General features: G+C 34.7%; 1 protein-coding gene across 4 annotated transcripts in view; it reads left to right on the top strand.

The window, feature by feature from the left end:
- Positions 1-22,994, top strand: part of ABL2 (ABL proto-oncogene 2, non-receptor tyrosine kinase) — a 101,537-nt gene that overhangs the window by 10,508 nt on the left and 68,035 nt on the right. For 2 of the 4 annotated variants that reach the window (XM_044677047.1, XM_044677045.1), the window contains exon 2: positions 10,893-10,900. The exons of the other annotated variants lie outside the window; for them this stretch is intronic. In XM_044677047.1, the coding sequence (XP_044532982.1) occupies positions 10,893-10,900 (8 nt within the window). The remainder of the gene's footprint in view (positions 1-10,892; positions 10,901-22,994) is intronic. 4 annotated transcript variants of the gene reach the window in all.

The following is a 22,994-nucleotide window of genomic DNA, read 5'->3' as shown; positions in this document are numbered from 1 at the left end:
TCTCTAAGTTTTCTTTATTGAAGAAAATAGTTTCATTTTCATTGGTGGATCATATTTGACCCCTTGCTGATTATTTTAGGAATACCACTGAAAATCCTTAATAGTCTGAATATAATTTTACCATATTGAAATCATTGCACTAATCTATACTTCCTTATCTCATTAGAAAACTGAGGGTAAATTTTTTTAAAAATGTAAACAGTAGGTGTCTAGTTATGTTAGTGGAAGCACTTTAGAAATCTACGTGCTGATACATTCATATCAGTGTACTGATTGTGTAGTTATTTCTGTATTGTCTCATTTCCTTTATTCAGTTGCAGACTCCTGGAGGATAAGAGCTAGCTGGAGCTTATACATATTCCTGTGCTCCCCAAAGCTCCTAGTTGGCACTCTCCTTGACACATACTAGAGACTCTATAAGTATTTATTGAATGAGTATTTGCCTTAACATTTTTCAGTGTAGCTTTGATAGATTTTGAAATTGAATTTGAATGTTATCACAGGTTTAATTAAAAGAACTTTATACAAAATAATAACAATAATCAATTTATAAAAATATTGCCAAGTATTCGCATGTTTATCTGTTCTTAACTTGCTCTTGTCACCAAGAGTAAAAGAGCTTACTAGTTGGCTTAGGTTTTCTTTTTTTTATTTTTTCTTTTTCTTTTTCTTTTTCTTTTTCTTTTTTTTATTTTATTTTTTTATTTTTTTAAGCCCTTGTACTTCGGTGCATTGTCTCATAGGTGGAAGATTGGTAAGGGTGGGCAATGGGGGTCAAGTGACTTGCCCAGGGTCACACAGCTGGGAAGTGTCTGAGGCCGGGTTTGAACCTAGGACCTCCTGTCTCTAGGCCTGACTCTCACTCCACTGAGCTACCCAGCTGCCCCTTAGGTTTTCTTTTGAAGATAATGTTTAGTAACATTCTAAAATGATAGTGTTAGAAACTGATGTACTCTAGAAGATGTCTTAGGACTTAAAATTTTTTTTAAAAATATTTTTCCATGTTTACATGATTCATTTTTCTTTCCCTTCCCTCTCCCAGAGCCGACAAGCAATTCCACTGGGTTGTCTCAGGACTTTTAAAGTAGTTATAGTATCATTTGAAATTGTAGGTGATCTTTTTGTTTGGGATGGGTGATAGGTAATTTTGTAGACTTTTATCTTAACAAGAGAAGTTGTGAACTTTCTTTAATGTTTATGCCAAGTTGAATTGCATGTGTTATTTGTCTTTGTCATTTGTATACATTTGTTATTAGTTATTGATAGTCAGTGCACTAATATTACTGAATGGTTCTGCTAATCAGATTTCTATGAGCATGATAATTTTGCAGGTAAAGAGCTGATCTTTTGAGTTCTGATAGCTCTTAAATAACCTTTCTATGTTTGCATGTGAAATAAAAGTGATTCTTTTGGTAACCTTTTGTTTATTGGCTACTGAATCTTTGCATTCTATGAATATTAATTGCCAGTAATGAGCTAATTAGAACATCCTTTTATTCTGTTATATTTGGGTTGGTCAACTAAATAAAAAACACAAAGAGCACTCAAATGTAATGCTTTGCCAGATTTAGGACTTTAAAAAAACCTCAGTTTAAGATTCTTCTGATTTGGTTCTTCTTATAGTTCCTGCTGAAATAGTGCTGAGTCTGCTGTGGTGCTATAGCTGCCTCCATAGAGAATGCTGCCAGTATATTGGCTTTTGATCCAGCAGAACACAAAGCTCAGCAGGACCAGGCCACTTGTGTTCCTGGTTTGCTTTCCAGGGAGGAGGAGTTTAGGAACCTTCTACTTTGTGTGTCAAGGTCAAGCAAAAACATTCTAAGGCTTAATACAATGTATGTAGAAATGCAGTTCTGTTAACTTGATTCTTTAATATGTCTAATTCTAGCAAACTGGAAATGAATGTGACCAAAAAAAGCATTGAATAAACATTTTTCTAAAAACAAAACAAAACAAAAAAAGCAAGCATTAGAAACACTGTGAGCATAATTGGTCTAACCATATGTGTCTTACAGAGAACAGAGTTATTAATTTCTAAAGTCATTTGTTTGTAAAGACTACCCCAAAGTAAAGGATGAATTTGCAAATTGAACTAAGAATATTGACTGTTACCACTACTCATTCCATTTGCAGTTCTTTGGTATCAGATTCAGGATGAGGCACCCTTAGACTTTTGAGTTTTAGCTATTAATAATTGTGGCCAGCAATCCACTTATTTATTAATTTACTATTCTTTATTATATCAAATATTTGTGACTCAAATTTAAATTTATTAAAGAAATGCAGCTGATATATTTGAAAAAAAAAAGACATTTTGAAATGGAAGAATTTTGAATAATTCTCAACACATTATGATTTATGGTACAACAAAGAAAGTCATTATTAGTGGTTATCCTCCTAAAGGGTAAAATGTATATATGATTTAAATGGATTTTGTATCACTTCTCTTGTTTACTTCAAGAGTTCAACTGCTAGATAAAGCATATATAGTTAGTTATATAACTATAGTAAGCAAGTTATATGAGGGAACAAAGAGTGGAAGTCATGATTCTCAAATTTGAATTTAGTACTCCTGCTAGTGAGTTGGGTGACCAGAGGCAATTCATGTTTCCTTATCTTTGACTAGATGATCTTTAACAATTCTATGAACCTGTAATTGTTTAGCCTTTGTATGGACAGTTTATGCCATTTCTTAGTTTTCTGATCAAGACCTACATCATTGATTTAAGGCCATTTAGCTAGAAATTTGAGTACAGATTTTGTTAACTATAAACTTTCATGAGTTGATACAAGAACTAATTTTAATCCTATAGAGTTGTATTTCTGGAGAAATCAAGGCTCTTGAAGGCCTAGGTGGGAATAGTTGAAGAAGGAAGAGCCTAGGGTCATCAGTTTCTTCCAGAGCCTAAAACTGACCTCTGACCACATTCCCTCTAGAGTACAATATGCAACTTTTGGATCAATATGTTCTTACAACAATGCTGACAGCTCATTAACTTACTGTAAGTCCAAATTCAAAGTGTCAAATGATGAATAACAGGAAACTGATATTTAATTTTAGCAAATGCTTATTGGGACTAATCATTAGAAAATGTTCTTCGTTATCATAAGATCTTATATTCAGTTGGCTTAACAGATTTTTAGGAAGAAAGAACGTTGACAAACAGACATTACTATATTTACCTTAACTCGGGTTATTATAGTAAGAAATCCAAATTTGTACTGTATAGACAGACTACTTGTTGGTGTTCCTTGGTTCTATGAAAAAGTGATGTTAGATAAATCAATTCAGGAAATGCCATGGGAGCATTATTTTAGCTGTAACTTTAAATAATGTGGTTAATAATGAAGTAGACCAGAGGGGACTTTCAACAGTTGCAAATGAGATTGTATCTGAGATTATCACTGATATTTTTGGATGATAAGATTAGTAATATTACAGCTGAGTTTTTAAGACTTTGATAAGGTTGGGTTAAAATTAACGATATTGCAAAATGATTTTGGTCAGGTCACTTGTTACTTACAAATTCTTCAGGAGTTTATAATCTATCTTATTTGTATTTCTATGGAGTAATTAGGGGAAAGTATACTTTTCTCCATTTAAAAATTGAAAACATAAACAGAAGTTTCTTTACTAATATCTGTAATTATAAGCTAGGTATTCCAACTCAAGCATTTTAAAAATGTATGCAGTATGCTGGTTATTATGCTAGATACCAGAGATAAAAAGACAGAAGTGAATGTCTGTCCTTGGAGGGTTTACAATCTCTCAGGGAAACAATGTGTACACATAGAAGTATATACAAAATATATACAAAGTAAGTACAAGGTAATTTCAGGAATAAGGCACTAATAGCTAGGGCAGGAGCTTTGCAGAGATTGAAGGATGCTAAGGTTAGGAGGGGGAGTACTTTTCAGGAATAGACTGGGGCAATCTTTCCAAAGGCAGAAAGGAGATAGGATTTTTTGACCTTCTAACAGGCCAGTTTGGCTAGATCTTAAAGTGAAGGTGCATTACACTGGAAAGTTTTGTTAGAATCAAGTCATAAAGGGCTTTAAATGTCAGAAGAGTATGAATTTAATTCCAGAGGTAGTTATTTTTCAGTCATTAAACTTGTGTCTCTGATTCTTTGTAACCCCATTTGGGATTTCCTTGGCAAAGATACTAGAGTGGCTTATCATTTCCTTCAACTCATTTTACAGATGAGGAACTGAGGCTAAGAGAATTAAGTGACTGGCCAGAGTTACACAGCTTATTAGTGTCTGATGCCAAATTTGAACTCAAGGGAAGATGAGTCCTCTTGATATCTTATCTTCTGTACCACCTAGCTGTCCTATATATTACCTAGAGGTAATAGGGAGTCATTGGAGTTTATTGAGCAGACATAGTTAGACCTGTGCTTTGGGAATATCACTGCCAGTTGTATGGAGGATAGATTGGAAAGAGGAGAGACTAGAAGCAGGGAGAATAATTACAGGAAGCTATTACAGTAGAGCATTTGAGAGTTATGAGGGCCAGAATGAAGTGGAGAGGAAGGTGTGAATGGGAGAAATGATGTAGATTTGGAGAGGTAGAATTGTTGAGACTTGGCAGCTAAAGGGATATGTGGGATGTGGGAGAAAGAGGAGTCAAGGATGAATTGTAATTGGAAAGTTGTTGGTACCTTCAACCGAAATAGGGAAGTTTGAAAGAGGAGTGGTTTGGGGTTAGAGAGATATTGAGAATTATTTTGGACATGTTGAATTTGAGATGACTTTAGGGTATCTATCTTAAAATGTCAGGAGGGTACAACTGGGTGGCTCAGTGGATAGAGAGCCATAATTGGAGGTGGGAGATCCTGGATTCAAATTTGACCTCAGACACTACCTAGCTTTGTGACCCTTGGCAAGTTATTTAAACACCCCCACCCCATTGCATAGTCCTTACTGCTTTTCTGCTTTGGAACCAATACACAGTATTGATTCTAAGACGAAAGTAAGAGTTTAAAATAAAAAAGGAGATGGAATGTAATTTTTAAACTGTAGGTAGGCTATTTTTGCTAGTTTATTGAGTATGTCAAAGAGAGTAAAGTATAAGATGATTAGAAAGATAATAGGGGACAGGTTATGAAGAGATTTAAATGCCAAACAGAGGACTTTATATTTGACCCTAGCAGAAATGGGGAGCTAATGGAGCTCTGAGTCAGGAGTTACAGTCAGACCCATATTTAAGAAAAAAAAAATCACCTTGGCAATTGAGTGGAACAAGTCTTGTAGTAGGTGAAAAACTTAAGACAGAGAGACCAATTAGAAAGCTACAAGTAGTCCAGAAAAGAGGTGATAAGGGCCTGACCTAGCGTCATGGCTATATGAGTAGAGAGAAGAGAACAGATTGAATATGATGTGGAGTTAGAGTGAGGAATTGACTGATATTGAGGTTGTAAGCCTCAGTGCCTGGGAAGAATAATGTCCTTGACAATGGAAAGTTGAGAGTAGAGGTTGGGTTTTTGAAGAAAGATATTGAATTCTATTTTGAACTTGCTGAGTTTGAGATGTCTGAGAGGAAGTAGTACAGAAAAAGAGAACAGGAAGGATCAGTTTGACAGATGAAAGAGAGATGTCTTAGAATTCTAAAGAAGAGCATCCAGGAGAAGATAGTCACAGAAGATCAAGATTGAGAAAGGACCATTCGATTTGGTAATTAAGATGTCATTGGTAATTTTGGAAACATTTAAATGATGATGTTAGAAGCCAGGCTAGAGGATTTAGAAGCTTGTGAAAGAAGTTGGAGGTACATAGTATAGATTGCTTCTTAATGGAGTTTTGTTATAAAAAGAAGAGAGATGGCATGAATGATAAGATTAAATGAGGGTCTTATAAGGATGCAGGAGAGATGCAGGTAGTAGCAAAGAAGGAACCAGATTGAAGATGGGGGGATGATTGTGAAGAGAATTGGCTTGAAAAATTAGGAGGGAATAGGATTAAGAATGCAAGTGGTGGAGGTTTTCTTTGGCAAGGAGAATGGCCATCATGCTTAAGTTAAAAAAAAGTTTTGTAACAGGAGGCAGCTATGAAAAGACAATTGGATATCAACACAGTAAAGCTGATGTCACATCCTATATTCTGCCTATTTTCTGTGTGACTTTGTACATAACATTTTACGGTTCTGGGACTCCATTTTTTCATCTATAAAATGGGCATAAAAAGAAATAACTATACTTACTGCTTTACAAGATTGTGAAATCTTAGGAGATAAGTGCACATAAGGCACTTTTATAAAGCCAATAAAGTGTGCTATGCAGTATGAAATTTATGATGTTAAAATATTACATCTTTTTTTACTGTGATTTGGATTTCTCCATTAAGCTGACTTGTAAAATACAATTTACCACTAAACTAAAAACACATACTTAAAATAGTAATAGCTAATGAGTAGTTAGCATTTATATACTGCTTCAAGGTTTGCAAAACACCTTATATAATTTAACTTTCAGTGTAATTTTTTGGGTGTGGGGCATTGTATGGTAGCCAAAGAAATGCTGGTATAGCATATAAGATTGGGATTTGTAGAATTTTTCAGTTGGAGACACATGGTGAAGAAGAATTAATAACAAGAAGATCCATATCATTTTCATTTTAAAACTTGGCTTTCAAGTGCTTTAGGTTATATCCTCATCGTGAACTACAGATTGATAACCTAGTTACCAATGTAGTTAATGTCTGCCCATTTTGATAGCAGAGAACATTTTCAGTTTAGATTCATAGAATCTAGAGCTGAAAGCGTCTGATTTTATAAATGAAGAAACTAACAGTCAGAGACATTAAATGACAAGGCCAGATAGCCAGTTGGAGGTCATGAAATGAAGAGTACCTGTCTCCTCATCTAGTTGAGGGTTTTTTCCATTATACTGTGTTGACTTAGTTTATGAAATTGATTTGGAGATCTTAAAATATGAAGACAATAAAATAATTTTTAAAAATTTTAATTAAGAATATTTTTCCATGATTACATTGGAATGTTTTTGAGAGTACATGTTTTTAGAATCTTAAACCAAACTCAATTAGTCATTTGACATTAGATAAGTCATTGTTTTCTTTAGATCTCAGCTTTCTCATTTATTTCTGACACCCATTTAATCACTTTGGAAATTGTGTCTCTAAATCAGAAGGAGCCTTATGGGTCATCTAGTCAAATATGCCTTTTCTAGATATGGCATAAGCAAGTTAGTAGCCCTGTGTTGATTTGAGAAGTGTTTTAGGTTTTCAAATGCTTTGGTTAGATATGCAGAATGAATTTTACTCTCTATGATTCACTCATATTTGACTGAGACATAAAAAATGTTGTCCTATAACAGTCTTTATAAAAAATCTTTATCTTTACTATTTTTTATCATAAATTATTTAGGAGTTTCTTAATCATCTTGATATTACAGGCAATTCAATTTCCTGCTCAGCTTAGTTTATTGTTGCCATTAAAGAATAAAACACTTATCCATTCATCTGATGATTTAAGTAGAACTACTCAGACAACAGCTTATGAGTCATCAGGGTTTTATTTTATGGTGGTCTGTTTTAGGATGGAGTTCCCAGAGTGTCTGAAAGAAGAGTCTACCTATGTAATATTTGGCCTTTCTTTTAGGGGAGTTAATGGATAAGATTATATATATATAGTTCTTTCTATAAAATTGAAGAAGTCTTTTTGTTTCACCTTTCTCAATAATATCTTCTTTTGAAGGTGTTACTTATTTCTACTTTTTGCAATAGAAGGATGATATGCTGGAGGATATTGATTGGTACAGGTGCATTGTCCATTCTAGGTCATAAGCTTATAGATTTAAAGGCTGGAAATGACCTTAGAGATTATCTACTCCAACCCTTTTATTTTATAGATGAGGAATTTGATTCCCAGGAAGTTAAGTGATTTGCCCAAGTAAGATAGTGACAGAACTGGAGTTTATCACTGGTGGATGATAGATCACTTTACAGACATTAAACCATTGTCCTTCTTCTCTTGTGATAATTAACTTTTTTTTTTTTTGTCATAACTCTATATATCTGTTGTGCTGGAACTGGCTTAATTTAGAAAGCTTCATCACCAGGTTGTTCTCATTTGACTGTGAAAATTCTTGAAGATCATCCACAGAAGCCATAGAGAGGGGTCACGATCTCTATCGTTGCAGAGAGTTTTACCATAATTTATTAAAGTTTAACCATAATAATTTTTACAATGTAAATAGACTAATAGCATTTCTTTTATAGAAATGTATTTTTTCTTTTTTTTTTTACACAAAATATTTATTGGTATTTTATATTGCCTTCATTTCTGAATATATTCTTTTCATCTGCCCCACCTAATGAATACTCCCTTATAAAAAAGAATAAAAAATAAAGGAGGGGGAACCATTTCAACAAACATGAGTCAGGTAATATATTTGCAATGTTTTACACCAACTACCTCTACAAAAAAGAAGGGAATTTGGATTTTATCATCTCTCTAGGGCCAATCTGGGTCATTATAATAATAAACTTTTAGTTTCTTTTAACTTGTATTTTTAAACAGTGGCTTAATGAATGTAGCATTTAAGTGATTTGCAAAGAACTCTGATAAGCACTGGGGAAACATAGAAAAGTAAAATAGTCCCTGTATTCTAAGAGCTCATATTCTAATGGAGGAGACAACATAAAAAAGTTTTTTTCTTCAAGTCCAGTAATCCTATGCTCCTTGGGGTGAAGCCACAAAGCAAATGGAAGTATCTCTTCTTTAATGTCATTTTCACTGATAAAATGAAATCTGTCTCTGATGTTCAAACAATTTAACAGTGCTAAGGATTTGTCTTTCTATATCAGTGATTCCCAAAGTGGGCGCCACCACCCCATGGTGGGTGCTGCAGTGATCCAGGGGGGCAGTGATGGCCACAGGTGCATTTATCTTTCCTATTAATTGCTATTAAAATTTTAAAAAATTAATTTCCAGGGGGCTAAGTAATATTTTTTTTCTGGAAAGGGGGCAGTAGGCCAGAAAAGTTTGGGAACCACTGTTCTGTATCTTTAGTAGCTAGGACATAAACAGTTGCCAGTCTTCACTGGGATTGCTTCCTAGGAAGATAGCTGAAGCTTATTTTGGGGGCATTAATGTTATTTCTTTTTATACACTTTATATTTGTACTATATATATTATGTATACTCATATACACATATATATTTATGTATGTACTTGTCTTTCTCATTGAAATGTAAACTACTTGTAAGTAGAGGTCGTTTCAGTCTTTTTACTTGTTTCCCCAACATTTGGCACACAGGAGATTGGTAAATTCTTGTTTATTAAGTTTCATAGTTATATTTTAGAGCTAATTCTTTTATTAAGCAAAACTAATTGAAACATTTAAATCAATCAACAGCCATTTTAAAAATGTGCCAGGCAGAAAGAAGGGGAAAGTAATGAATGTTGGAGGGGATGTGGCAAAATTGGGACATTAATGCATTGCTGGTGGAGCTGTGAACTGATCCAACCATTCTGGCTGGCAATTTGGAATCATGCTCAAAGGGCTATAAAAGAATGCCTACCCTTTGATCCAGCCATACCATTGTTGGGTTTGTACCCCAAAGAGATCATAGATAAATAGACTTGTACGAAAATATTTATAGCTGCGCTTTTTGTGGTGGCAAAAACTGGAAAAGGAGGGTATGTCCTTCAATTGGGGAATGGCTGAACAAACTGTGGTATATGCTGGTGATGGAATACTATTGTGCTAAAAGGAATAATAAACTGGAGTAGTTCCAGGTGAACTGGAAAGACCTCCAGGAACTGATGCAGAGTGAAAGGAGCAGAGCCAGAAGAACATTGTACACAGAGACTGATATACTATGGTAAAATCAAAGGTAATGGGCTTCTGTACCAGCAGCAATACAATGACCCAGGACAATTTTGAGGGATTTATGGTAAAGAATGCTACCCACATTCAGAGGAAGGACTGCAGGAGAGGAAACATATAAGAAAAACAACTGCTTGAACGCATGGGTCAGGGTGGACATGATTGAGGATGTGGACTCGAAACTACCATACCAATGCAACTACCAACAATTTGGAAATAGGTCTTGATCAAGGACACATGACAAAACCAGTGGAAATGTGCATTGGCCATGGGTGGGGGGAGTGCGGGGGGGTGAAGGGGAAAGTAGGAGCATGAATCATGTAACCATGTTAAAAATGAATATTAATAAATGTTTAAATTAAAAAAAAATGTGCCAGGCACGTTGTTAAGCTCTGGGGATACAAGAGAGAGAGTTCTCTTGTTCTCAAGGAGCTATCTCTGAAGTCTTTGGGTTTGACTTTTTATTGACTCTACTTGCGGGTCAACAACCATTCATGCAAAATGGAGAGAAACAACTGAAATCTACCTGGGTGTGGTGGTGGTGGTGGAGACGGCAGCAGCAGTGGTGGTTACTTCTTTCTAATATAGTTTTCTTTTATCTTTTCCCTTAGTAGAACTCCAGATGAAGCTTTACTTATTCAAATGAACCAAAATACTGCATCTATTTTCTTTGTTTTTTTTTTTTCATAGAACCAGTTCTTAATCTTGTTTATTAGTTCAACAGTTCTTTTACTTTCAATTCTATTAATTTCTCCTTTGGTTTTGAGGCTTTCCAATTTAGTCTTTTTCTGGGGATTTAAAATTTGCTCTTTTTCTAGTTTTTTGTTTTTTGTTTTGTTTTTTAGTTGCATGCCCAGTTCATTGTTCTCCCTTTTCTCTCTTTTGTTGAAATAAGCACTTGGAGTTATAAATTTTCCCTAGTACTGCTTTGGCTGTATCACATAAATTCTTATATGTTGTCTCCTCTTTGTCATTTTCTTCAATGAAATCAGTGATTGTTTCTATGATTTGTTCTTTGACCCACTGGTTTTGAAGGGTTAGATCATTTAGTTTCTAATTAATTTCTAATTTGCCTCTCCATCATCCTTTATTAATTATAATTTTTATGACATTATTATTTCTGTTTTTCTGCATTTGATTGATGTTTTTATGCCTTAGTACTTGGTCAGTCTTTGTATATGTACCATGTGCTGCTGAAAAGAAGGTATATTCCTTTTTATCCCTATTCAGTTTTCTTCAGATACCTATTAACACTAATTTTTCTAAAATTTCATTCACTTCCCTTACTTTTTTTCTTATTTATTTTTTGGTTCAATTTATCTAGTTCTGATAGGGGAAGGTTATTTATTTTTTGGTTCAATTTATCTAGTTCTGATAGGGGAAGTATAGTTTTACTATCTATTTCCTCCTTAAGCTCCTTTAGATTCTCTTTTTAAAATCTAGATGCTATACCATTTGGCAGATATATGTTGAGTACTAATATTCCTTCATTGTCTATACTGCCTTTTTTCAAGTTGTGATTTCCTTCCTTATCCCTTTTAATAAACTCTATTTTTGCTTTAGCTTTGTCTTATGATTGCTACTCCTGCCTTCTTTGTTTCAGTTGAAGCCCAATACATTCTATTCCAACCTCTTACCTGTGTGTCTACCTGCCTCAAATGTGTTTTTTTTTAAGCAACATATAGTAAAATTCTGGTTTTTAATTCATTCTGCTATCCACTGTAATAGTTAAAAGGTCACCAAATTGTAATAATTAAAATTAAATTATGAGGCTGCTAGTAGCTTTAACAATTTAATTTAATCAAAGTAGAGATAGTAAAGAGAGGGAAATACAGGAAAGAGGTAGGGAGCAGTTTAGCTAAATACCCCAATTGAGTTCTGATGGAATGAAGTTCATATCCAACAAAGGCACCTTAAGGTCTATCTCTAGTCAGAAGTCTTTGAGTCTCTTCAGCAAGAGTCACCAGCACAGTAGTATCTCCAGCAAGAGATGCAAGAATGTGTGTTCAGACCTCTGATCATGCCTTTATAAGCCATTTTCTCCACTCACTAGCTCTCCCACATCACAGCTCAGGAACCAATCATAGTTCCTTAATTTGCCTGACACTACCCAGGGGGGCAGAGCCTGTGGAATCAATTTCCTGTCTCTGAGGGTGTGTCTGTACAATGGTAAAGGATCTTTTAAGTTCCTGACTGATTACATCAAAGGTCACTGATTGCTTATGTAAGAAAACAAAGGAGGGTAATTTCCTTTTCACACCACTTCTGTTTTATGGGTGAATTTATACCACTTATATTCACAGTTATGATTACCATCTGTGTATTCCTCTCCATTTTGACTTCCTCTTTTAATCCTTACCTTTTTTCTGTCACTCTTTTCCTCCCCTCCAATATTTTGCTTTTAATCTGTCTCCTTCCTTTCCCCCCCTTTATATTACTCCCCTTCCCACCACATCCCTTCTTATTCCCCTCCTATTTCTCTAGTGTCTTTTGATCACCCCCTCCCCCCAAACTTTCCCTCCCTTATATTACCCCCTTCCCCACCATTCCATTTCTTATACCTCTTATATTTCTCTCTATAGGGTAAGATAGGATTCTGTACCCCCAATGAATCTGGCCGTTTTTCTAACTCTGAGCCAATTCCAGTGAGAGTTAGGTTTTAAGTATTACTGGTCACCACCTTTTTCCTCCTTTCCATTGCATTAGTCTCCCCACCTATGTGATGTAATTTACCCCACTTCTCTCTTCCCATTTCTCTTAGTACTATCCTCTTCTTCACTCCTGTTTTTTTTTGGGGGGGAGGGTAAGGTGGGGGCATATTATCCTAAACAGTTTACCTACCATACCTTCTATGTGTACTTCTTTTAACTACTATGTTAATGATGACAATTTTTTAGAGTTACAGATGTCATCTTTTCTTATAAGAATATAAACAATTGAAGCCCTTAATTTTTTCTCTTTCTTATTTACCTTTTTATGATTCTCTTGAATTTTTTATTTGGACATCAAATGTTCCATTTAAGTCTGGTCTTTTCTTCAGGAATGCTTGGAAATCTTCTATTTTATTAAATGACCTTTCCTCTGAAATTAATTACTTTCCTCTGAAAGAATATAATCAGTTTTTGGTCAGATTTTTGGTTGTAAACTCAGTTCCCTTGCCTTCTGGAATATCATATTACAAGCCTTCCGGTCCTTCAATATGTGGAAGTTGCCAGAACCTCTGTAATCCTGACTGGTACCCCATCATATTTGAATTATTTCTTTCTGAAGCTGTACTCAAAAAAATAGTTCCTAAAACTGTGAGAATGAATGCCCAGTTCAAAAATTTTTCTCATTTCAACTTTTCTTCCTTTATTTAAAGCTTTTATCTCAAGATTTCTCAAAAATATAGAATTTCTGGGTTGGAAGGAGTATCAGGGGCATTTAGCTTCAACTTGAACAAGAATCTCTTCCATAACATTGTCTTTAAAAATATTACATATTTTTATTTAGATATTTTAAAATGTTTATCCCCCAATTATTAAGCATCTATTTTTTTCGTCCTATTCTTCTCCTCAAAAAAAAAAAAAACCAAAAAAACACCACAAAACTTTTGCAACAAATACATGTCAAGCAGAACAAAATACATATGACCCTGACCAAAAAAATCATGTCTCATTCTGCATAGGATAGCATTCATTGATTTTTGGTCCTCTAGAATCATAATTGATTATATTGATCGGAATTTTTTTTAAATTTTTCAAAATTGTCCTCCTTTAAATAGTTAATTATAGTATAAATTGTTCTCTGCGTCTGCTCACTTCACTGCATCAAGTCCTATGTATTTCTAGGTTTCTTTAAAACCACCTGCTTCATCATTTCTTATTCATTTTTAGTTTCTCCTAGTTTCCTTTTTTGTCATTACAAAAAAAAGCCTTTGTAAATACTTTTGTGCATATATGTCCTTTTCTTTCTCTGTTTTCTTTGGCATTTAGACCTAATAGTGATATCACTAGGTCAGTGATTATGCACAGTTTAGTAACTTTTTGGGCACAGTTTGGCTTATCCAAGCTCTAGCAGCAGGTATCCATGTGAATATTTTCCTTTAGCCTCTCTGACATTTATCATTTTCCTTTTTTGTCTACTTTGTCAATCTATAGCTATAAGGTGGGACCTCAGAATTGCCTTAATTTACATTTTTCTAATTACTAATGACTTTGAGCACGTTTTCATGAGACTATAGATAGCTTATATATCTTCCCCTTAAAAAAGCATCTGATCATATTTTTGGCCATTTTTCAATTGGCAAATAAAATGGCTCTTATTTTTTAAAATTGGGATCAGTTTTTTATCTATCTTGAAATAAAACTTATCAGAGAAACTTGCTGCAAAGAATATTTCCTAGTTGTCTATTTCCATCCTAATTTTGGCCACATAAAATTTATGCAAAATTTTATTTAATCAAAATTGTCCACTTTATCTTATATGATATTCTCTAACTTAGAAAATAAAATGAATACTTTTTATGACATAAAATTAAAACATTTTTGCACAAACTATTCCAATATAGCTAAGATTAGAAGGGAAGGAATTAACTGGGAAAAACTCTTTGCAGTGAGTTTTCTTCTATAATATTAAGTTCGATTAAATATTTATGAAGTGCCTATAGAATGTGCTATGGATATAAGGCCAAAAATGAAAATTGTCCTTGATTTCAAGGACATTATATACCATTGGGAAAATGATTATACATGCACACAGTTAAGTAAATACAAGATAATTTGGGGAAGAAGAGAGCTTTAAAAGTCAGAAGGTCAGGAAGTGCCACCTCCTAGGGAAGGTACATAAATACCTGACTTTTTAAATTAAGAATTTATTTAAAAATATTTTTTCGTGTTTACATGATTCATTTTCTTTTCCTTTCCTCTTCCTGCCCCCCACCCAGAGCCGACAAGCAATTCTACTGTTATACAAATGTTATCACTTGTTATCTATTTCCACATTATTAATTTTTACCATAGAGCTGAAACCTCAAATTATATATCCATATAAACAAGTGATAAGTCATAAGTTTTTCTTCTGTGTTTCTACTCCCATAGTTCTTTTTTCTCTCAATGTAGATAGCATTCTTTCTCATAAGTCCTTCAGGAATGTCCTGGATTATTGATTTGCTGCTAGTAGTAAAGTCCATTACAATGGATAATTCCACAGTGTTTCACTTTCAGTGTACAATGTTCTCTTGGTTCTGCTCATTTCAGTCTGCATCAGTTCTTGGAGGTCTTTCCAGTTCATATAGAAATCAAGTAGTACATCATTCCTTGTAGCCCAGTAGTATTCCATCACCATCATAAACCACAATTTTTTCAGCCACTCCCCAATTGAGGGATACCCCCTCATTTTCCAGTTTTTTGCCACCACAAAAATCACACCTATGAATATTTTTGTACAAGCATTTTTCATTATTATCTCTTTGGGGTACAAATCAAGTAGTGATATTGCTGGATCAAATGGTTTGTATTCTTTTTTAAAAAAATGTTTTTAAACCCTTACTTTACTCCTTAGAATCAATAACTATGTGTTGGTTCCAAGGCAGAAGAGCAGTAAGGGCTAGGCAATGGGGGGTTAAGTGACTTGCCCAGGGTCACACAGTTAGAAAGTGTCTGAGGCCAGATTTGAAGGTAGGACCTCCCATCTCTAGGCCTGACTCTCAGTCCACTGAACCAACCAGTTGCCCCTTAGGGTATGCACTCTTTTAAAGCCCTTTGCACATAGTTCCAAATTATTTTCCAGAATGGTTGGATTAATTCACAACAGCACAATTCACCAGCAATGTATTAGTGTCCCAATTTTACTACAACCCCTCCAATATTTATTATTTTTCTTTACTATCATATTGGTCAATCTTTTAGGTGTGAGGTGGTACCTCAGTGTTGTTTTGATTTGCATTTCTCTAATTATGAGAGATTTAGAACACTTTTTCATGTACTTATTGATAGTTTCGATTTCTGTATTTGAAAACTGCCTATTCGTGTCCCTTGACCATTTGTCAATTGGGGAATGGCTTGGTTTTTTTTTGTATAATATCAAAATTATTCATTTTACATTTTATAATGTTCTCTATCTCTTGCTTGGTCTTAAATTCCTCCCTTTCCCATAGATCTGACAAATATACTATTCTATGTTCACCTACTTTGTTTATAATTTTCCTCTTAATATTTAAGTCATTTACCCATTTTGAATTTATCTTGGTATAGGGTAAATGTTTGGCTCTTGAGGGTTCTAAAAGGTAGCTTGGGTAATCTGAAAAAAAGAAGTTAGGAAGGAGTGTATTTTGGGCATGGAGGATGGCCTGTGCAAAGGTATATAGGTGAGAGATGGAATGATGAATCTGAGGAAGAACAGTAGTTTGAGTATTAGTAAATTATATGGAGGGAAATAATATGGAATGAGGTTAGAGGAAAGACTTCTAAATTGTAGAGGGCCTCGAATGGCTAAGATGAAGAATTTGTCTTTTATAATAGTTTTATATTCTAGCCATACTGTCCTATTTTCTGATCCTGAAATTCAGTGTTTTTTCTTCCATCTTCTTGCCTTTATATTGATTATCCCCAATATCTTGAATAAATTCTCTTTGCTCGGAGAATAATTAACTTCCAAGGCTCTTTCAAGTGATTCCTTTTTTTATAGGAATTCTTTTTTGTGATCCCCCCTTCAATTTTTAGTGCTTACTCTTTTCTGTTTAGCTTGTATTTGCTTAGCTATGCCCTTCTTGTCACATTGAGGATAATTTTTTTTTACTTTGCTTCATTAGCACCTTGCAGAATGCTTTCCATATAGAGGCACTTTTTAAATGTTTGAATAAATGAAAATCATGCCAAGCTAGTTATAAGAGCAAGTCGGTGTGGTGCAGTAGGAATAGCACTTGAGTGGAATCAGAACTCTTGGGTTTCCCAGCATTGACTTACTAGTTATGGAAGTATGAGTATATCATTTAGCTTCTTTGAGATTCCATGTTCTCGTTTGTAAAATAGGGATCATGATGCTTGCAATTACCCTTCTTACAAGTTTGCTGTTGAGAAAGTACTCTTTAACCATAATATGCTGTATAAACGGGAGCTATTATTAACCACATTTCTTTTTTGGACTTTATTGTTAGACTTGTAAATTAGGGGAAATGTTGTACATAGAGCATGACTGAATTTCAAGAAGGCATTTGATGAGTTTCTTAAGAAGTCTTTGTAGATGCGGATAGAAAGATGTGGGCTGGGTAATAATAGATAAATTTCAGAACTAGCTGAACACCTGGGCCCTCCAAAATGTCATTGAATAGTGGATTCATGTCAGCCTAGAATGGAATATCTCTAATGTTATGTTGCAGGGTGTGTCTTTAGCCCTATTTTAATTTTATTAGTTACTTAAAGACTTTTGTGACCTGGTGTATTTGTAGATTATTTGAAACTGATAGGGATAGCAGAATGAGGATCCCAAAATTTTCCTGTAGGCTAGAACAATGGGGCAGATGATAATTTTTCCTTTTTATTTTATAATTAATTACCTTTATAATAAAAATATGCTTTTGAGTATGGCTACTTTTGTCAGTTTATAGCTGTTTCCCTATTTGAATCCTTTGACTATCTAGTCATATATATATATATATATATATATGGACCTTCCCATCTTACTGGGAAGTAAGGCCTTCCTTACTCTTACTGTCTTCCATCTCTTACTGTCCCTGATCCCTGAGGCCTGCTAATCAACTTCCTTCTGTGCTAGCACAAGGCAGCTTATGCTTCCCATTGCCAAACCTGATCTTCCAACCTGGATATGGAGAACCTCCAGTGCAAAGAGGAGCAACCTTCCTTTTGACCTTGGGTCTCTTCCTGTGTGGGTTCAGCTCCTATCTCCTGCCTTGCTATTTTCTGTCTAATCTCTAGCCTTCAGAGGGAAGAGGAAATGAGTCTCCCATCTGACTATCTGACCATGTGCCTTCCATTCTGATCTTCAGTCTTCTCTGAGGAGCAGTTTCTTCCAATCTTTGATGAATATTTTCATTTTGGTCATACCTTATATATCCCAGTGATTCTGAAACCCTGTAGTTCATCATCCAAAATCCGTTCTTCATCTCTGTCTTTCAACCCTTTTACCCCAAACGTCCAACCAAATTCTACTTACTCTTACTTTGATGAGATTTTCTCAAGTTTCTATGTGTTAGGTTTGTCCCAGATGCTTGGGGTACAATCCCTCTGTGCCTTTTGGAATGCATGTTCCATAGGTAAAAAACTTCCCTTCATCCTAAGTCTTTTCCACTCCCACTCCTTCTGTCTTCTCCCTGATGGCAAAGCCTCCTAGGCCACCCTTTTCCATTACTGGCTGCACCTTCTCTCATTCCCATTGGCTCACTGGTTGAGGTAGTACATTACCACCTCTAGTTTCTTCCTTACTGTAACCTCTCCTCCTTTGAAGTTCATATAATTCACATATACACCATTCAATCAAAATCCCAATTGTTGTTATCCATAGACCCCCAGGTCACTCTGCTTCTTTCCTCAATGAGTATACTACTTGACTCATAATTTTTCTCTTCCCCCTAACTCCTGTCTTTATACTAGGGGTATATATTGGGTTTTCCCAATATACCCTAGCCACTCAGTTCCTCAACCTACTTATTTCCCAAGACTGAATCCTCTACTCTAGCTTAGCCACACTCAATGCCATTGATTTTGCTATCACCCACAAATTGACTACTTTCATATTCAAGAATTCTGAAATCCCTTCATCTGACCATAAATATTGGATTTCTACCTCTCCCTCTGCCTTTTCTTAACAAAATCTTACTTTTTGTCTAATCTATGACCTCCAGTCCCTTGAACCCTTAGTACTTTCCCAGACTGTCATCTGTCTATACTAGCTATTCTCTCCTCTTTTCCCTATCTTGACCTCTTGGTGAACCAATTCATTTTTTTTTTTGAACCAATTCATTTTTACTTTGCCCTCTTGAGTTCCTATCCCCTTATATATCACCAGTTGTACTCTGCCAAGCTACAGCATGGAGTCTTAAGAATTTAGATTCAAATACTAATTTTGCCACTTACTACTTGTATAACCATAAGCAAATCACTTAACCTCTTTGGGACTCAAGTTTCCTCATCACCTGTAAAATGAGGAAGTCATATTCGATCTAAGATCTCTTCTAGCTAAAAACATTATTTTTGTGGACTTTTAGACTCTACTTCCTTAATTCACAGTATAACTTTTCTTTTTATTTTCTTTTTATCATCATGCAAAATGTTGTAAGAGCACATTCATACAAAACCAAAACCCCAAAATAAAACTGTAAGTACATTGATATGAAGGATAGTATGCTTTGATCTGCATCCATTCAACTCCTTTCTCTGGAGGTGGATAGCATTCCCTGTCATAAGTCTTTCAGGATTGTTCCAGATTATTCCATTGCTGAAAGTAGCCAAGTTTTCACAATTGATCATTGTACAATATTGCTGTTACTATGTACTCTATGTATTTTCTTGGTTCTGCTTATTTTGCTCTGCATCAGTTCCTGCAGATCTTTACAGCTTTTTCTGAAATCATCTTGCTTATCATTTCTTATAGTACAATAGTATTCCATTATCAATATGTACCATAATTTGTTCAGCCATTCCCCAATTGATGAAAATCCCCTCAATTTCCAATTCTTTGCTACCACAAAGAGAGCTACTATAAATATTTTTGTACAAGTAGCCTTTTTTAAATTATCTTTTTGGGATACAAACATAGTAGTGGTATTATAGGATCAAAGGGCATGCACAGTTTTATAGCCCTTTGGGCATAGTTTGAAATTGCCTTCCAGATGGTTGGATCAGTTCATAACTCCACCAACAATGCATCAGTGTCCCAATTTTACCACATCCCCTCCAACATTTATCACTTTACTGCCTTATTGGCTAGTCTGATAGGTGTGAGGTGATACCTCAGGATTGTTTTAATTTGCATTTTTCTAATCAAGAGTGATTTAGAACCTTTTTTTCATATCATTATGGTTGCTTCGATTTCTTCATCTGAAAACTGCTTGTTCATATTCTTTGACCATTTGTCAATTGGGAAATGACTTGTAGTCTTATAAATTTGACTTGGGTTCTCTATAAATTTGAGATATTAGACCTTTATCAGAGAAATTTGTTATAAAACATTTTTCCAGTTTGTTGTTTCCCTTCTAATCCTGGTTCCATTGGTTTTGTTTATACAAAAGCTTTTTAATTTAATATAGTCAAAATTCTTCATTTTACATTTTGTAATGCTCTTTCTATTGTTTGGTCATGAATTATTCTCTTCTTCAAAGATCTGCCAGGTAATCTATTCTGTGTTCCCCTAATTTAGTTATGCCTACAGTATATTTTAAGAAAAAGTAAAAACCATTTCCCATTGATCTCAAACTCAATATGCACAAATCAAAATTGATTATCTTTTACTGCCCACAAACCTACTCTCTTCCTAACCTTCCTATATTTCTTGAGGACACCACTAATCATCCAGACATCTAGGCTTGTGATTTGGGCTCCTCCTCAACTTTTTCTTTTCCCTCACTCCTCATATCGAATTGTTTGATAAGTTTTGTTGATTCTGCCTTTGAATTCTACTGTTCTCTTGAATATCAATCCTCTTTTCTTCTTCATTCACACCACAAGTATCCTACCATATATCTCCCCTGGACAGTTGATATAGCCTCCTAATTTAACTCCCTGCCATCTTCCACACAGTTGCTGAAAATTTTAGTTCTAGAATATTGATCTGATTATTTCAGCTCAGCTCAAGTGTTTTCTATTTCAGAAAGTCTTCAATGATTCCTCTATTTGTTGTTACCCTTTCCCCTAGAGATCAGTCCTGCTCTTTTTTTACATGTTTTTTCTCCTCAAAAGAATATAAAATTTTTTTATTTTTATTAGTATTCCTGTTTTCCAGCACAATGTCAGGCACATTAATAAGCATTTAATACATAAAGAATGAATAATAATAGCTGATATTTGTAAACTCATTTATATATTTTAAATATTCTTAACTACTTTAGGCTAAATGGAAATCTTCCTTTTTACATTTTTTTTTTTTTTGGCAGCTCTCCTGAATGGTAGGTGCACATAGCTTTTAATATTGTAAATTCTACCCAGGGATGAAATGTGGAGGAGGACAGTGAGGTTATCCTCTATTCCTTTTAAAATGTCACGAGTTCTTTAGCTTCTGTTTAGCAGAAGGAAGCGTAGGTTTTACTGTCTAGTTTGAGGTGGTGATTTGTAAAAGAATAGTACTCCCACAGAATAATAGTTAATTTGGAGAACATAAGTATCCTCCTGTAACCAATAACATGCAATAATCTGGTAGAACTGAGAAAAGGAAAATGGTCAGTAAGGGTTTTTGTTTGGACCAAAGAGTTATTATTTTTATGGGAGATATAGATTGCCAACATAGCTATTTAATTGCCACAAATGGTATTTGCATAGTGTGCTTAAACTAATTTTTGTCTGTATTTAAATTTTATAAAACTTTGTCTAATGATATTTTGTTTCAGGATATCAATAGGATGAAATTTCCATAGACATATTCCCTCATATTGGAGAAATTTTGGAGGAAGTTGGGCAAATTGGATAAAACAACATTTAATGCTAGGAGGTAGTTGTAAAAAGGAATCAGAAAGTTTTAAGATAGTGTGTAGAAAAAACAAATTGAATTCAAACTGTTAGCCATTCACCAAAATAGGTCATGTTATTCTACTTTTGCCTTCACTCGTGTAATTTTTTACACTTTCTGCAAGAAGCTTAAAGAATAGGACTCTTTGAGATTCACAAAGTACTTTACAAAATTATCTCATTTTATCCTCATAATAACTTTGGGAGGTAGGTACTATTATTCTCATTTTACAAATAGGTTAGGTGCCAAAGGTCACACAGTTGGTAGGTGGCTGAGACCAGATTTGAATGTCTTCTTGACTTCAATTCCAGTATCTTATCCATTCAACTATTTAACTTGCCTCATCAACCGATTCTTAGGGTGTGAGAATTTATGAGTTTTCAAATCCAGCTCTAATGTATAATGAATGATTTTTTTTCCCAGCTGGGATTTATGTCTTTGGTTCCAAGCATGATCTTATCAACTTTTCATCTCCATGGAATCATTCAGTTGATGGATGCTGCTTATGCTTTTAGTTACAACTGATAAAAGAATCACAATAACTTGGTTTAAAAAAAGGATTAAGGTTTTGTAGTCTGCAGTAACTGTTTGAGAAATTGAGTATCTGGTCAGATACTACTGTGACTGCAGATCAACCTCTTTAGGAATACAACACTGTCAAAGGAGAACAGAGAGAGAATGGATACATTTGAATCAAGGAGGAATAGTAGGAATGTTTGAGAAAGTGCAGTATGTGCCTTTGGTTCTCATATTTGTTTTATTTGTGTGCTTGAACAGGACAGGAGAGGGGGAAGAAGTGAGTTAATGAAGGTGACAACACCCACTTCCTGAATCCTCTGCTTTACCTCCCTGCATCACAGATTCCTCATCTCATCTCCAAATGGATGAAGTGGCCTCTGAGATTGCTTGTAGTTCTATCTCTAGGATTCTCTCATTCTTTTTGCCCTTTCTTGGAGCCAAGACATCCTTGACCATGCTGCTTGTAGAGGCTGGGAGAGTACTGAAGGATGTAGGGAGTGGTAATCTAGTGTCCTTAGTCTGTATTAGGAGAAACATGGCAACTAGGAGAGTTGCTTCTCACAAACCATATTTGTAGTAGTCAGCAAATGATGTGATCTTTTGTTTAGAGCCACTGACTTAATAAAAACTAGTCTTAAGGTGTTAACTAGGAGAAAAAAATGAAGACAATATTGCTAGAGACCCTGGCCAAGTCACTTCACTTATCTCTGCCTCAGTTATCCCATATGTAAAGTGGGTATAATACCTCATAAGGTTGTTTTAAGAATCAAATATGTAAACTATCTTGCAAGCAATACAATGAGATATATAAGTGCTAGCTATTGTTATCACCATTACTAAACTCTTAAGAATCATTAATACAGGCTCATTTTAGGTAAATATTTTATTTTTCTCAGCACCTAGCAGTGTTCTGCACAGACAGTATCTTTTAAATTTGAATTTTGTACCTTTATAGTAAAAATAAATCTG

Source organism: Gracilinanus agilis, chromosome 4, assembly GCF_016433145.1.
Source record: "Gracilinanus agilis isolate LMUSP501 chromosome 4, AgileGrace, whole genome shotgun sequence".
Lineage (NCBI taxonomy): Eukaryota > Metazoa > Chordata > Mammalia > Didelphimorphia > Didelphidae > Gracilinanus > Gracilinanus agilis.
This window is presented reverse-complemented; position numbering and strand designations above follow the sequence as displayed.